Here is a 16,693-nt window from a genome sequence, read left to right as displayed (position 1 = left end):
AAAGATTTCATTGATTTCTTATCGCTTTTAAAATTAATTAAAAATAATTAACTTAGGGGTTCAATTTTAAATAATCTAGGAATTTATGTTAACCAAATCACAATTTAAAAATCCTTTCGTTTAAAATAATTTAACATAATTAATTTAAAATTTTATGTAAATTGACATACATATACAAACATATTGACCAGAGTTTTTTTTAGTTCGTAGTTTGGTGATACTTGGAAAAGTTGACTTTTAAAAAGCGGTTGTATAACGTTTGATTTTTAACCGATTATTCTTTCGGTCATAATATTTGTGGAAATACCCCCAAAAATATTTTAAAAGCATTTTTTAATTTTTAAGTATTTTTAGAAAATGATTTGAAGTCTTAAAATTACAAAAATAATTTTAAATTTTTAAAAGGGAAATTAAACAGACCTAAGGATCAGAGTCCTAAGCCTGAGGCTCGTTTTTATTGGTCGAGGTCAAAAGACCCTTGGTCCGGATCGAGGAGCTCTTGGTCGAGGCTTGGGATCTTCCAAAATGACCATTAATAACACTTTAATATTTAATGCATGGTTTAAAAATTATACCAAAAGTACAATATTCAAATAATCCTAATAATAATGGAGGTCTTAAAATGATATTAAAAGTATAATAATTGTTAATAAAAAAAAGTATTTATATGCATGTATATTTGTGAAGAAGTCAAATATTGATTAAAACTTTAGAAATTGTTTTTATTGGGTTATCGGTATTAATTATTTTCACATCAAATAAGTCTAATGAATCCAAAACATTCCGGCCTTTTTAGTTTTTCATTTATTCTCTTCATGCTTATCATTCAAAGTCTACTTACAATCTCTTTCGGTATTCACGGCGAGATACATATCATTAGCAACCTCATTCACGATCCAGCAAATTGTAAGTAAAATGTCAATAAGGTAATGATGACCTTGGTCTCCACACATTGACGGAAGGAATGGAATTCAATTGGCGTTTTCGCCTAAACATTTTGGAGAATACATCATAATTTTTGTCATTTTTATTCAAACGACATAAATAAGTTGTTCAAAGTGTTCGATGTTGACTTTGGAGATAAATTATGCTGGAATAATGACATCAATGAATACTTATATACATTGATATGCAATTAATAATAATCTGTCTTTTTTTAATCTTTCATCTATTGGAATATAATAAGATAAAATTATATGAGTCACCTAATTTGTTCGATCAAATATACATAAACTAAGTAAATTATAACGGCTGTTGGTTTAAAATTATTACAAAAATAATTATTTCGAAAAAAATTAGTTTATCAAAAAAAATCCAACTCATCCAAACAAGTCGTAGACGTGTCATAAAAAACGCTAGAAGGAGGGCTTGAACCTCCGACCTTGTGGTTAACAGCCACACGCTCTAACCAACTGAGCTATTCCAGCTTATTAATATAATTTAATTTTTTTGTTTTCAATTCAAATTCATGTTGTAAGACTTCTACAAAAGTATTAATGCTGTACAAATCCTTGTAATATAGTTGGTGCACACATAAAAGCACACTAAGAATTCTTAAAACATATTAACTTTTAAAATTAAAAAAAAATATATTAATTAAGGATTAGGGACATTTAAGTTGAATGGGACAATGCAAATGAAATGAATTAACAATTTTTATGTTGAAATTTTCAGAACAAACCTAAAACATAAATACATAAATGAAAGACCAAGCTAGATTTTTAGAAGTTCCTTCAATAATAATAATAATACCCTGAGAAGTTTATTGATTTATTGGTTTTTAGAACTCTATTTTAATAACTTTTTCACTATCCCAGCATCATTAAAAACTGATCATTTATCAAAAAAAAAAAATCTAAAGAAATTCATTAGTATCCTACAAACCTTACTGAATATTCATGACTAAATGAATCACACAACAGTCACCAAGGATAATTATAAAAAACACTAAAGTCTCTACATTCTAAGAAATCGAATTAATCTTAATAATATTTGTAAAAAGACCATTAATTTATGAATCAGAAACAGAATACAGTTCTTAGAAACGTGTAAAAACAAAAGAATTTAATTCTCCTCCAAATACAATAACAATACCTAAGAATTAAAAAGAAGAAAAAAAAAACAACAACAACACCGACATTGCACAAGACATGCAACATTTCCACTCGCCCCCTTCAAACAGAACACAACACCACCACAGAAAAACGAGATAAAAAGACCACAACAACAACAAATCGAACCTGTCAAAGAAAAAAAAGGAAAAGAAGGGCGTACCAATAACAAATAAATAAAATAAATAAATTAAGGAAGGGTAAGATGAAGACTAAATAGATGTCAGTCAGAGCCTATGAACAAACAAATTCAACAAAAGGCAAAGATAGTTGAATTAAACTACCTTTTACCATGTCAAAGTGAGCTGCTGCTTTCACTTCCAGCAGAGATTGAAGGACCTTCAGATTTCACAAGATGAGAACCGCCTCCTCCTCCTCCTCCTCTTGAATTTATGTTGAGGCCCTGTAACATGTCTGAGAAGGCCTGTGGCTGCTGCTGCTGCTGGGAAGAAGAAGAAGATAACATCATTGAGTGTTGATGTTGTTGTTGCTGCTGGGAAATGATATTAGCCGCGTGAAATTGCTGCTGTTGCATTTGCATATCGTTAGGTCCATGTTGCTGCTGCTGCTGAAAGAAGGAAGAGTATTGGGAATAGGGCATGTGGTGCATTCCTAGATTATATGTATCTGACGACGATGAAGAAGACATATCTCCAGTCGCAAGTCTCAGCCTTTCCACTTCTTGCTTTAGCGCCTCGCTCAGAGCTGTCGTTTATACAAAACCAATATTAAGTGTTCAATTGTTCAATACTAAATGTATTGAAAATATATTTAACTAATGGTGTTAACTTTTAAAATTAGTGAGGGATGTATTTCAGACTTATTTGATAGTATGTGGAGCAAAATCGGACAAAAAGTATGTTAAGGAGCAATCTGAGAATTGAGTCAAAGTCTAAGGAGAAAAATACTAATTACCCTTAAAATTTATATAAAAACAATACAGTTAGTGTATTTTGTTTGATGAATTAAGTGATTTGATTGTTGAAAGGATATGTGATATGATAAATGGTTGTTTTGAAATAACCCAAGATCAAACAAGCTCCATATAGCAGCTAAAATGAACTAATTTAAATTTTGAAATATCTACAAAAACATGTCTACCAAAGTGGGTAATTTTGCAATTTTTTTTAATTATAGAGAACATGTAAATAGAATATGTGGAACATGACAATGGACAGTGTGTAGTGCAGAAGGTACACTCAAAGTTTTTAGAAAGTTGAAATAATACCATCGCGTAGTTGAGCTTGTTGTTCCATAGCTTGTAATCGAAGCTTCAGCTCAGTGTTTTCACCAGACAGGCCTGTGGTATCTCTCTGTAAATCAAACACAACTCAATATAGTAAGAGGAGAAGAAGAAGAAATATAGTAAGAGGAGAAGAAGAAGAAGAAGAAGAAGAAGAAGAAGATAAATGTGAGAATGTGTACTTGTCAAATTTGGATTAGATAGAACTCATTTTTAATCTTGAAACTATGGATTAAGAGAGATTACTGGAAAGATAAAAGGACAGTGGACAAACCTCACAATAGTATATGAAATTTCTTATGAAGATAAACTAAAAAAATTAAAGTCATCACTTTATTTCAAAGAAAGGAGTGAACAGAAATTGAGCTTTCACACCTCACAGGATACAAGCAAAAGAAACAAAAGGGAAAAAGAAGAACAGAGAACATAAGCAAAGGAACAAAATTCTAAATTCACCTAATGTGATTTAAAAAAATTATCTAAAAAAATTATATATTTTTCATTAGATAATTTTTGTACACATAATAATAAAAAATTGTTTATTTATTGCTAAAGAATAGAGATAAATGTAACGTAAATCAAATAAATGTTTGTTCAATGGGGAGCAGATATGGAAAGAGTGGAAATACAATGTGAATTCCTTAGAAAATTCAAATTATAACTCACATATGTTTTGTGTCTTGGGAAGAAGTGTATTTTTCTTATAATATCAAGTGGTTTTGTAATAATATTTTTTTCAATAAATATTTAGATAAATAATGTTATTAGACTATATACCATTTTTACATTGAATAAAGTGATTTATAGGTGTAAGAGGTTAAGCTTGTTTAGCTTAGGATGCAAGACTCATTGTTATTCGAGTCTTCATGACCATTTAAGAAAAAGGTGTAAACAGTTTGGTTATATCAGTTTTATTTTAACAAAAAGTTCATCCAAATCAACTTAATCGGTTTTCTAAGACTTTCAATCACAAGTTGTTTGAATGGTTGGTTAGTGGTTCTAATTAGCCAACATTAACGTAACAAAAATGTAACTACAATGGTCTATACTATTAAAAAATTATAAGTGGTTTGTTTTTGTCGGTAGAATTAAACGACTCTCATTTATATCATATGGATTTTAATTTAAAAAAACATAAGTTGTTAGAACGTTGTTACTAAACAACTCAATCATCAAAGCCACATTAAATTTGTAATCATGTTTTCAGAACCAGTTGCTATTTCTAAATAGATTAAATATTGTTAAGTCTAAGATTATTACTTTTCTATAGTATAAATATCACATGCTCTTTTTTTAAAAAAATCTTTACAAATGTTTCCATATCAATCTTAATCAACACAGATCTCCATTAATACTGTAAATATTGATTACTTAAAGTATATAGGTAATAATTTATGGCATTGATTTATTGGATTATATATTCTTATGATTTTATTTGAAGTATAAGACCAATATATTTGAAGAATGTAAAAAGAAAATACAATGAAATTGAGTTTTTGAGAAAGAAATTGTCTGAGTATCATTGCTCCATCACTTTGAGTACATATATTATATATACATGCTAGAATCTCTAAATTAGGAATTGAGTATCCTAATATCTTACAATCAATCTAATACGTAATTGTGTTGATACTGATATTGATTTGGATCTTAACACTACTTCTATCCCAAGAAGTACTTTGAAGTGTCTCAAGTCCTTAATTTTGAATTCCTATGGATCCTAATATGCGAAAGCTACCAGTTCTGACAAATTGTACAAGATACCATGAATTTTCAAAAAGATTCTATGCGTATCATTTATTGATTCATCACTTTTTACACTTTTGAGTACATATATAAATACTAAAATCCCTAAAGTAGGAATTGATTATCTCAATCAATCAATCAATCAATCAATCTATTTAATTACCCATTATCAATTTACAATCAATTAAGATTATTGTCTACAACTACCCAGCCCCAATTTGCAAAACCATTGACCCTGACAGGGATGTCTTCACTCAATCTCATCCCTGAACCGCAAATATCCGTTACTCAAAGAGTACCAGAAATTTGGCACAACTAAAAGGAAAATAAAATGGTCATAGTTTATTTTATGGGTTGACAAAAGAGAGAATAGTGAGAAATGACTATGTTGGGTTAATTATGAGTTTGAGAGATAAGGGTCTGTAACCAGGGAAAGAGAGGAATAATTAGTTTGTGTTTGATAGAATAAAGAGAGGGTTCAACGTCATTTCCTAATAAAGGTATTTTGCGGGAAATCAGAAGTGGATCACGGTGTTCGTATGCAGGTGGTAAAGAACTTAATCAAGAATTTAGGGATAAATCATAAATGACATTTTCTTTGTTCTTCTCTTTTTTCTTTTTCTCTCTTTGCTTAAATCCTGATATATTCAAAGGAGATATTTTCCTAGTATAATAAAGTCTTTTTAGGTAGTTTGGGAGTTTTTTTATCTGGTAGAGTTATTTTGTACGCTTCCATTAATAAAACTTTCCTAACGAACTTTTTCTCTCCAAAACAAAAAGAATAATAAATAGAAGGTTGAGAAGATTGATAAGTTACATCTTTAGACATTATGATTTTATGAAAATATATATATGTATAAACCAGGCTAATTTTGCTCCTAGTTCCAGAACCAAATTTCACCTACCAGCTAAGATTGGAAGGTATGATTTATGGTTACTCATTGACATCTCTAATAAAGGTTATAAATTAGGACATAGAATAATTGTTTACTTTATTTAGTTTCAATAAAATTAAATGAAGACTTTCGAAAAAGGAATTACCTGGAAAAGTGTAAGTTGTGCAGAAAGAGTAGTTGCTTCTGTTTGAAGCGCCAGAACTTTTCGCTCAAGTTCAGACATATACCGAGCTTTCCTCTCTTTCGAACGAGCAGCAGACTCTCGATTAGCCAGAATCCTGTATGACATAATTAAGTACCAGATTATTAAAGGACGAAAGCTTTGTTCCTGATCTTATTCAGCTATTGTAAACAGATATTAGCAAATATTAATACTGTTTGAAGTTACTAAGTAGTGAAAATGAAAACAGACAAAAAAAAACCATGAAAATCTAGAATGAGATTCTTCATATCAATAGGCATTTGTTAGTCAAGTCTCAAAAATTGACATGGTAAAACTTCACAATTTCCTTTTATTCAAGGAGGATTACGACCCCCACTTCAGTCAAAGCGCTTTCAGTGAGGATCGATCGAACCTCGAACCTCGAACCTCGAACCTCAAACCTCAGTCTCTTACCACATTAGATATATAACTGCAAACACTTAGCTCTCCAAGAGATTCAATTCACTTTGATCGAAAGAAGTCGTGTTTCCATAACGCCCCCTTTCTTTCCCAACCATTCTCTCGCATTTGCTTATACAATAATAAGAGGATCAAACATCCAACAGCCTAAATAGGAAAGTCAATGACTTGCCCTTTCCTATAACTAACTTAACTGTTATTTCCTAAAGTATCTTTCCTAACCGGTGAACAAGATTCTACAACATTCAATGACAGATACATCATTACAAGAGTTCAACATCAAGAGATCAAGAGTTCTCATGTGAAACTTATGTTCCTCCCCAATTAAGCAAAAGGGATATGACTAAGACAGAGATCTAAAAACGAGCATGAAACAACTTCATCAAGACAGCATTATAATTCAGATTCATTTTGCAATGTTCTTAGATCAAGACTGAATTACTAAAAAGTAAATCTCCATACTAGATTGGAAGTCAATGGGATAAACTTAAAGATGGATTTCCAATTCCAAACTAACTTCAGTCACTTCAATCTAGTTAGTAATCATCACACGGAACTCTCATCTCTCTCTCTTTCTCAGTTCAATCTAGTCAGTAATGAATGTCAATGGAAGTTTAAATTATACCTTTTGGCTCTCTTGGGATCTAGGGTCCACAACTCAGCGAGTTTATCAGGAGCCATTGCCTTCTTAGCCTCTATACCTTCTCCCATCAGACTAGAGCTATCAACTGAATTACTATGTCGATGGCGTGGCCTAACATTCTTTTCTCCGTCACAAACATCAGCAGAAAATCCTCCTCCGACGGCATTTTCGATCCGGCAATCACCGCCGTCAGCCGAGCCGGATCCGAGCTTTTCTATGTCCATATAGGTGCAGAAGATATCGTCCTCCGACCCGATCTCGTCAAAACTTCCAGCACTTCCGTTAAAGGGGTCGGAGACGAGATCTAGGTCGTCTGGAAGACGGAAATGCATCTCTGAGTGGGCCCGTCGGTGATGTGATCCCCTGAATGCCGCGTTGGCCGGTGGTTTCTGAGCATTGTGAGGAATTGAGCTAGAATTTGATGGATCTTGCATTGCGAAGTCACACCAAGTACAGATTCTCTCTCTATATCTCTCTTCTCTCTTGAAATCTTTCTTCTGAGTGTTATTGGGAGTCTCTGCTTTTCCACTCTTCAGTCACATGGGAACGTTGATGGGAGAGAGAGAGAAGGGGAGGGAAATTCAGAGGGAGGGAGGGAGTTTTCTCTCTCTTGTTTGGAAGGGTATTTTGGGAAATGTAATTGAATATTGATATGTTGACAAGATAGACTCCGGTCCAACCTTAAATGGATATGTGGACTTGGATTGGGTCCATCACCCATCAAGATTGGTCTCTCAAACCTCTTTCACTAAATTAGGTAACACTTTACTCAAATTAGTATAAACTCATTTAATACATTTTTTTAATTTAAAATATGCAATTTCAAAATTAAAAAAAAAAAGTAATAGATAAAGACAAATTTGATTTTAAAATGAAAAATTAAACCTACTATTTTTTATTAAATAAGATCATTTAAATTTATTTGAATCGTTCTACCGTTATATCGATTCAAATTTTTTTCATTTTCAAAGTTTTTTTCTCTGGTGAGCACCCTACCCAACAATTAGGATTCTCTGTTACGAATTCATCTCTTGTAGAGAGGGGCAAAACAGTAAAAAAAAATATATATATTACTGTTTTGCCCCTCCCTATAAAAAGAGAACTCGTAACAACAGATAATTTTAATTGCCCCATCTTGTGCTACATTTGAACTCGGTTTGGATGTAGGGTTTTCAAAACAAATTTAGTGATATTGCATTTTCCTTCAAATAATCCATGAAACTACAATCATTTTAGTTATTTGCAATCTTCTCGTTTACTTCAAACTACAATGTTTACTTTTATTTATATTGTATGTGAAGTTGAATTTGAAGTTAGAATACATTCTTTCTAGCTCATGTTTTATATTTCACTAGTTTACATTGTGTAACTCATTCTTCACTTCTTATAACAATCACATGTCTCTTTTAACTTGATAAAGTTTGTGAAATTGTTTGAATTTTGATCGGTATGTTGACAAATGTTGTGAGGTAAGTAATTTCATTTATTAAACTAATTTAAATGATAAATTAATTTTTATTAATCCACATTTAACTCGCATGAACCTATTGAAACGCGCAAACAAAAATAATACAAGAGCATGTCATGATATATATCATCAAAACAAAATATATAACTAAAAATTTAAGATGGACAATCAATTCAAACAGAAGTAAAAAGTAATTAATTTTATAATAATTCTAATATTTATTAGGTTAATTAATACTTTCAAATTAACATTTGTTTTAAGATGTGTCCAAGATACTTTTGAACTATATAATCACAACATTAACTAAGATTTATATAACTAACGTGTATCACGTGCATTTGCACGAGTAATAATATAAAACCGTGAAAAAAATATTACAATGAAATTTTTATGGGCGGGTCAACCCACGATCTGACTCAAGTATCAATTTACTCTCACATATATCCAAATTAACCACAGTTTTCGACCCGGCAATCTGGACACTTTAAAAATTAAGCATCATTATATATATATATATATATATATATATATATATATATATATATATATATATATATATATATATATATATATATTAGTTAGTTAAAAAGTTGAACTTATATTGTTAAAACATCACACGTTTATCAAATTTTGGGTTGAATTTAATATAGTTATTAGCCTAGTTGGTCAAAAGATTTTACTTGTTTTGTTAGGTTGCAAGTTCGAACCATACTTATAACATTTTTAATTTTATTTTTAACCGTTTTAAGTTTATGGGCATGTCAACTCACAATCCATCTCAAGTATCCATTTACTCTCACATATATCCAAATTAACCACAGTTCTCGAGCCGGCAATCCGGACACTTTAAAAATTAAGCATCATTATATTATATTATATATATATATATATATATATATATATATATATATATATATATATATATATATATATATATATATATATATATATATATATATATATATATATTAGTATTGTGTTTGTTTTTAAAACTTTCATCAAAGATAATTTTCTTTTGATTTTTAAACTTTTAAAATTAATATCAAATTATGTACTTTAATATAAATATATATTCAAGTGGTGAAGTAATTTGAATTGTTTTAAAATAAAATGAAGTAAAACAATTTTTGTAACCAAAATTAAAGAAGTGCAATCAACCTATCCTATTAGAAACTTCTAGTATAAAAGCAAATGCTTAAAACAAACACTTTCCTTTTAAAACCATGTATTTTATTTTTTATTTTGAAAGAATCGTCATGATTTCATTTTTAAAGGGGAAAACCATTTTAAAACAGATAATTTCCTATTGCAGAGTCCAATAATCCACAAACACTTTCTTTAAAAAGCATATACATTTTCTTTTTCAGTTTGAAAAGGACAAAATCACCCTTTTGTTAATTATATATGAAAAAAATTAAAATAGTTAAATCTAATTTGTTTTGTGTGTTGTTTCCTTTTATCTTTTTTTTAATGATTTATACATTGAAAAAGAGTAAATTGAGAATATTTACATTGAAATAATTGAAAAAAAGTGTAAATTAAAAATACCTAAGTACTCGTGTTAACCGTAAACTGATTAATTATCCGCTAAATTTTATTTTTATAAGTTAAAAAAAAAATTATTAAGAAATTATTTAAAATCTAGCATGATCTGAATTAAGAAAACATTTTTGTATGAAGAAAATTTTTAAAAGACAAAAATAAGCAATATCATTATCATATTAAGGCTGGTTCCTTTTGATTTTTTAAAAAACTAATCCAAAATCAATTTTTCAATCAATCACTTCTCAATAATCACATCACTCATTTCATTAACCAAAATACTAAATTACCTTTTATTTTAAATTATTATTTTTTATTTTATTCATATATATATCAATACCTTTTAAGTCTTTTTACCAAAAATAATCATCACCTCTTCAAAATCATCACTAATCATTATTTTTTTCTCTCTTTATGTTTTTTAAAAACCCCAATCAGAACTAATGTATAAGTTTAGGTTTATTATTATTTAAGTCTTATAGAGATTCTTCAACTCATGCTAGATGTGCAGTGTGACATTATATTTTTTTTTAGTTGTGGCTAGCTTTTATTACTCTTTCTTCTTTTATTGTTATTTTTATTGTTATTATTGAACAACTTACATTTTTCAATGAACCGTCGCTCCAATAATACTCAAATCCAGGAAACTTGTAAGGAACTGCAATATGTGTGACTCGTCAAAATATCATTCCAATCCAACTTCGGAATCAATCTCGGATCTTAAACCATCCCAAACCACCCAAATTAATGTAGCAAAAGTCCAAAAAACCTTAAATCTTGTACCCCAGTGTGGAATATATATATATATAACAGAGAGTTTAAGTAGTTATAAGTTAGGATATATCATTCAATGTTGAAAGACACTCTCTCAATGTGAAATTAATGAAACAAGAGTTTTGTTAATTACATTTCAGAATATGATATATTGATTGTTTCCACTTAATAGGTAGTCTGTTTTAGTTTGATATAAAATCCAATTTGTGGCAACTTTATTTAATTATATATTTATTTTAAAAAGAAAAAAATCTATTCATTTAAGAAAATCACAACATTATATTTAAACAATTTTATCATGATAATGCTTATGCTTAGTTTAATTTGATATGAAATTCATAGTTAACAATAAAAATTTAAAAGAAAATGGACAAAAATATTACAAGTTTAAATAGTTTTATAGTTTTAGAAGAAAAAAAACTATTTAAACTTACCATTAATTAATTATTCTACATATATTAAACTTAGTATATAATAACTTAGGGATAAAAGACATAAACTAACGGATTTATTATCGTTAACCGATATTCTAATTCAGTCGATATTATAGAAAATATTCATCACAATCATTGTATCTTTTTTTCAAAACATTCAACTGACCATTATAAGGTACGCAAAATAAATCAAAGGTTAAACAATAAAATAAAATCATGACTTGTATAACATATTTGTTTGACTGAATGTTTCACCTTAGTTGTTATGATCTTTACCTCGTCTATGTAATATTAAAATTGTTTCTCTTTAAAAAAATAATAAATTAAGGCATGAAAATCATATCTCATATATCTTATTATATCTAAAATTAATTTCAAAAAATTCTTAGTAAGTTTGTTTTTTAAATTATTAAATTTCAAACTAAAATATCTCTTTAATTTTTAAAATAAAACAAATTATATTATTAATCAAATGAAAATAAGTTCTAACAAAAATAATTAAGCATAAAAGGACATTAATAGTTATATTGGTGTCAAAATTCAAACTAATATGATATTAGTAAATGAAAAAACACTCCAACCCTAGTTTGAAAAATGTCAAGGTTATTCTATTTATGTCAAAATATATAAATATACTACCTGTAGATTAAATCGTCATTTTTTATCATTAAAACATCAACTCGGTTCCAACAGTTTATAGTTGTTTTGGTCTATCTTTAATAAGTTCACTTTTATCAATTTTCTGTGTGGTTTATCATCCTAATTAATATGAGTCGATCGTGTATGATTTTAAAATGATCTATTGAATGGAAAAAAATGACAATGAATTCGATTTAATTGTTATAAATAAAAATAAATATACATTAAATTTAAGGTCAAATTGTCAAATTAGGGCTGAAAATTTTGAACATCTTTTTTAAACCTTACCATTTGAAATTTTTTATTGTTAAAGTTATACAAAAACGTCTTAACGTTTCAAATATCGTTATCTTATTATGTACGTGACATTTATAAATAAAATATAATGTCATTAATTTTATTTTATTTTTTTTGAAAAACGACTTAACGTCGTTTCATTAAAAATTCTCAAAAACGGAAAAAAAAAATCAAATGAGTTTATGTATTTTCATAGACAAGCCTATGAAAATTAAGTTCGTTATGGCCTAAAAACAAATTAACTACAAACAATCATCATAATTACAAACAAGTTTAAATTGCATTTATCTCGCTAAAAAAATAGCATCTTTGGTGACTTCATGATATGATACCTTCCAGTTACCACAAAGGTTCCAATTATGTTCGTTTTCAGGGCTTTTCTCCATGTCTAGATGTTCGCGCTACAGTTAGTTACAATATCATCCCAGGTCTGCTCCAGACTTCTTCGATTCCTCGAGAATGCTCTCGTGTTTCTCTCCCGCCAGATCTTATAAACTGTTGAGCCGAATCCGCATTTGAAAAACTTTGACTTAAACTTTGTGCCCTTCGCTTTCTTCACAGCCACTTCCTTGATTTCTTTCCAGTCTCCCAGGAATCTGGTCATCTCCATATTTTTTGCAAATTTATTCCAAAGTTTCGAGGAAAATGAACAGTTCCCGAAGAGATGATGAGTTGTTTATTCATTCCCTTCACACAACAGACAGCTTGAATCCGGAATTTTCATGTACTTCCTCATGCGATCTCTCATATTTAGCCTTTCTCGAAATGCAAGTCATAAGATGAATTGGTGTCTCAGGATAACCTTTGACAACCATACCAGATTAGCCCAATCTATTGTTTGCTCCTTCTCTCGGATGGTGTTCCACACTTTGCTTGAAATCATCTTCCCATTTTCCTCGACTTTCCATTGGTGTATGTCTGTTTTTTCGTTCAATTGGGTGTTACTGATATGTTCGAGAATGCGTCGCCCCACCGGTATTCGTCTAAGGAGCGAATTCCATAGCTTGTCTTTAATGTCTTTGACCTTGGCAGCTAGGCAGTCCTGTTTGATCCTCATGTTTCTGAATTTCTCTTTATTGATTAGCGGTTGGTCCTCATACTAGGGATCATGTCAAAACAATGTGTTTATGTCGTCTCCCCAGCTAATGTCAAAAAGTCATGCTATATTGTTTCTTAGCTTAAAGATTTTCTTTAACGACCATCCCATACCTTCGCTTATTTTGGATGTCCTAACACTTGATTCGTGTTTCATAAATCGGGTGTGGACCCACTTGATCCAAAGTGATTCTTGTTTGCTCTCGATGACTCATATGTGCTTATATGTCAACGCTTTATTCCATTCAACACAGTTCTTAAGCCCTGTGACGACTTCTTCCTTTGGTTTGCAAAGTTGCGGTCCACTTAACCTTTTTTTCGCATCTTTCGCTGCTTCCCCAAATAAATCTCATTAGCGCATCAAGTTTTTTCATTACCTTCTTCAGGAGCACAAGTTGCTGCGACCAGTAAACGATGATTCCATTACCACGCTTTTCACTAGCTCAATTCTTCCAGCGTATGTAAGTTTCTTTGCTGCCCAGTCAGAAATTGAGTTATTCACTTTCTCGATTAGTGATCTGCAGTGCGAGATTTGAATCTATTTTGCCGTGAGTGGTATGCCTATGTATCTTACCGGGAAACTTCCTTCTTGTTTTCATTTCCTCTTTTACTCCTCTATAGAAAGACAAGCTCTTGTTCTCGTTGATAGTCAAACCTGTAATCTCAGGAAAAAAAAATGTTAGTGCAGCTATTACAGTTTTTATAGAATCTACGTCAGTATGCGCAAAAATGAACAAATCGTCAGCAAAACATAAATGGGTGATCTCTTCCTCACATAATGGGTGGAAGATGTATGGTCGATTCTTTTGGAACGTCGTAAAGACGCACTCAAAGATCGCCATGATGACGACAAAAAGATAAGATGATAAGAGATTTCTTTGCCTCACACCGTTTTCACCCTTGAAGTAGCCTCCGAGGATTTCGAATTAAAGGTTTTGACTTCCGATTTTTTAAAATTCGGTAGTCAAAACTCTCACTTCACTTCATTTCGGTAATTAAAATAATGACATTTATATTTTATTTATTTATAAATATCACGTAAATAATAAGTAGATAATAAGTTAATGGTGTTTGAAATCGTTAAAATAAAATCTCGTTTTATATAACTTTAACCCTATGTCAAAAAAACGCACTTAGAGAGAGAAATTTTCTCTGGAGATTTTTTTCTCACATCGGGCACGACCGGCACATCAACGCCGCCGAAGCTTTTGACGTCGGAATGATCTCAAATTTCTCCAGTAGGTGCGTCTCTTTCCCCCCTACAATCTGACCGAAGGAATTTCAATTTGAACAGAGGAATCGGGAGAAATCACGATTATAGTTTCTAGATCGGATATTTATGTCGTTTTCGGCATGATCGGCACAATCGGCACGATCGGCACATTCGGCACGATCGGCACGAACAACACAAACGACACGGATTCTTGCCGCGACCGCGCTTCTACATTGGAAGTCAGCCGCCATCCTCCAGCACCTTCGATCGGTTGTCGTGCGCCCTCTGGAACGTGTTCTGTTGTGCAAGGAACGGTCGCGGTCATCTTCTCTTACCGTTTACCGGAACATTTCGTCAAACCCCCTTCTGCAGAGACTTGACGTCAAATCGGCGTCGGTCGCCCTCCTCTTCTCACTTTTCGTTTACAGATTAGTTCGGACCTCGGTCGGGACATCAAACCACACCGCGAGGCGCGGGTAGGTCTCCATTGAACTTCTTTATCGCCGTTTGAATCAAGTGTTCGGTCTGGAGGAAGCTTTCGTAGCTACAGACCGTTCCAAAATTGCTTAAACCCTTTCTTGTTTGAGCAATTATTTTCAAGCCCCTGTTCCGGTGCGATTGGTTTCCAATCGTGCTGTTTGCGCCCACCCTTTGCTGCAGAATTCCAACCTCTGTGGCTCCTTTGAAGATTAGGCAGTTTGCGCTTGATCTTTCCAATGACTGGTACGCGCCCGTCCAGTGTAGTTACTCGGGCAAGGGGCGTCCTTCAAGTCCGCCCTGATGATCCTAAGAAGGTGCTGAAGGGGCCGTCGACAAGCAGCAAGGCTAGGTCTGATAGACGAACTCGCAAGTCTCTTAACAATCCCAGGAAGCAGAAGCCAGAAATCATGGATGAAGTCCTAAACAACGGAGAAGTTGCGCCTATTGATTCTATGCCAAATACATCATCGGGTATGAGTTCTTTTCCACATGCTGATGAATTACATGAGAATAGTTCTATTGGGGATTCATACTGTAACAATATGCATGTTCATAATAGAAATGATAGGATTGAATTGATAGGAAAAGACAGTACTGCATATAGAAATGATAGGAATTTAATTCCAAAAAATTCTGTTGTTACTGGACTTGCTGCACAGAATGGACCGTTAGAGTCGCTGGTTGGTACCCTAGACCTGACCGGTCATTCTGTTGGGAAATTGGATTTGAAATCTTGTCTTGTTAAAATTGATGACAATCGGGTCGCTTGTGCTGAAAATTCAGTCCCAATGTTGGAGATAATCTGTCAAAAAGGCTCTAAGATAATGCAGGAAAATGACATAAATTGTACAGGTTTATTGGGTCCTATTGAAAGCTCAAAATTGGGGTCTGTTTCTGAATCGGGTGAAAACATTATGTTGAGATTTATGTCTGTTTTGAATGATCCTACTGAATTTGGTACTGGTGTTCCTATTGAGGTAAGTATGATAGAGCTGAATAAGACTGTTGATCGAGAATTAATAGGTTCAAAAAATATTACAAGGTCGGGGTCAGTTTCAGAAGCAGGAAAACATGACAGTTTAGGTAATTCAGGTGCAGAGAAAGATCAGAAAACAAATTTTATCGGTCCTACTAAAGAGGATGCTAAACTAGGCAAAATAGATCATTTTGAAATTGCCTCTACAGGGTTGGAGATATCAGCTGCTCAGAGTCCATTAGGTCCAAAGAAGGATATAATTTCAGAGTCTTGTTCTACAATGAGAAATCTTGCAAATCTAAAAGTCTCGGGTTCCATTAATGATCAGAATGCTAAGTCTACCTGTCCTGCTAAGGATCAAATGGAAAGTCAGATATCCAGACTATGTACTAGGTTTGAAAAAGGTTGGACAGAAGACACTAAATGCGCCCAGGATTCTGAAACTGAGACTAAAATTGCAGGATCTTCTAAACAGCCTGCACATCTAGCTGAAACTATTAAAGGACATAGTCTA

At 31.7% G+C, this 16,693-nt stretch overlaps 1 protein-coding gene and 1 non-coding gene across 3 annotated transcripts; both read right to left on the bottom strand.

Moving 5' to 3' along the window:
- Positions 1 to 1,353: 1,353 nt before the first annotated feature.
- Positions 1,354 to 1,427, bottom strand: TRNAN-GUU. The gene has a single exon. It is a non-coding gene; the product is annotated as a tRNA-Asn (tRNA).
- Positions 1,428 to 1,976: 549 nt separating this feature from the next.
- Positions 1,977 to 7,834, bottom strand: LOC124919854 (bZIP transcription factor 18). Of its 2 annotated transcripts, XM_047460212.1 has the most exons (5): positions 7,244 to 7,834; positions 6,142 to 6,274; positions 3,340 to 3,424; positions 2,396 to 2,816; positions 1,977 to 2,240 (listed from the first exon to the last, which is right to left on the bottom strand). In XM_047460212.1, exons 1-4 carry the CDS (start codon positions 7,693 to 7,695, stop codon positions 2,407 to 2,409), a joined length of 1,080 nt encoding a protein of 359 aa, XP_047316168.1. In that variant the 5' UTR covers positions 7,696 to 7,834; the 3' UTR covers positions 1,977 to 2,240; positions 2,396 to 2,406. The 2 variants fall into 2 exon arrangements, with proteins under 2 accessions (XP_047316168.1, XP_047316167.1); XM_047460211.1 differs by having other exon boundaries at positions 1,977 to 2,816.
- Between the last annotated feature and the right edge of the window lie 8,859 nt (positions 7,835 to 16,693).

The sequence above is a fragment of the Impatiens glandulifera genome, chromosome 1, assembly GCF_907164915.1.
Source record: "Impatiens glandulifera chromosome 1, dImpGla2.1, whole genome shotgun sequence".
Classification (NCBI taxonomy): domain Eukaryota; kingdom Viridiplantae; phylum Streptophyta; class Magnoliopsida; order Ericales; family Balsaminaceae; genus Impatiens; species Impatiens glandulifera.
This window is presented reverse-complemented; position numbering and strand designations above follow the sequence as displayed.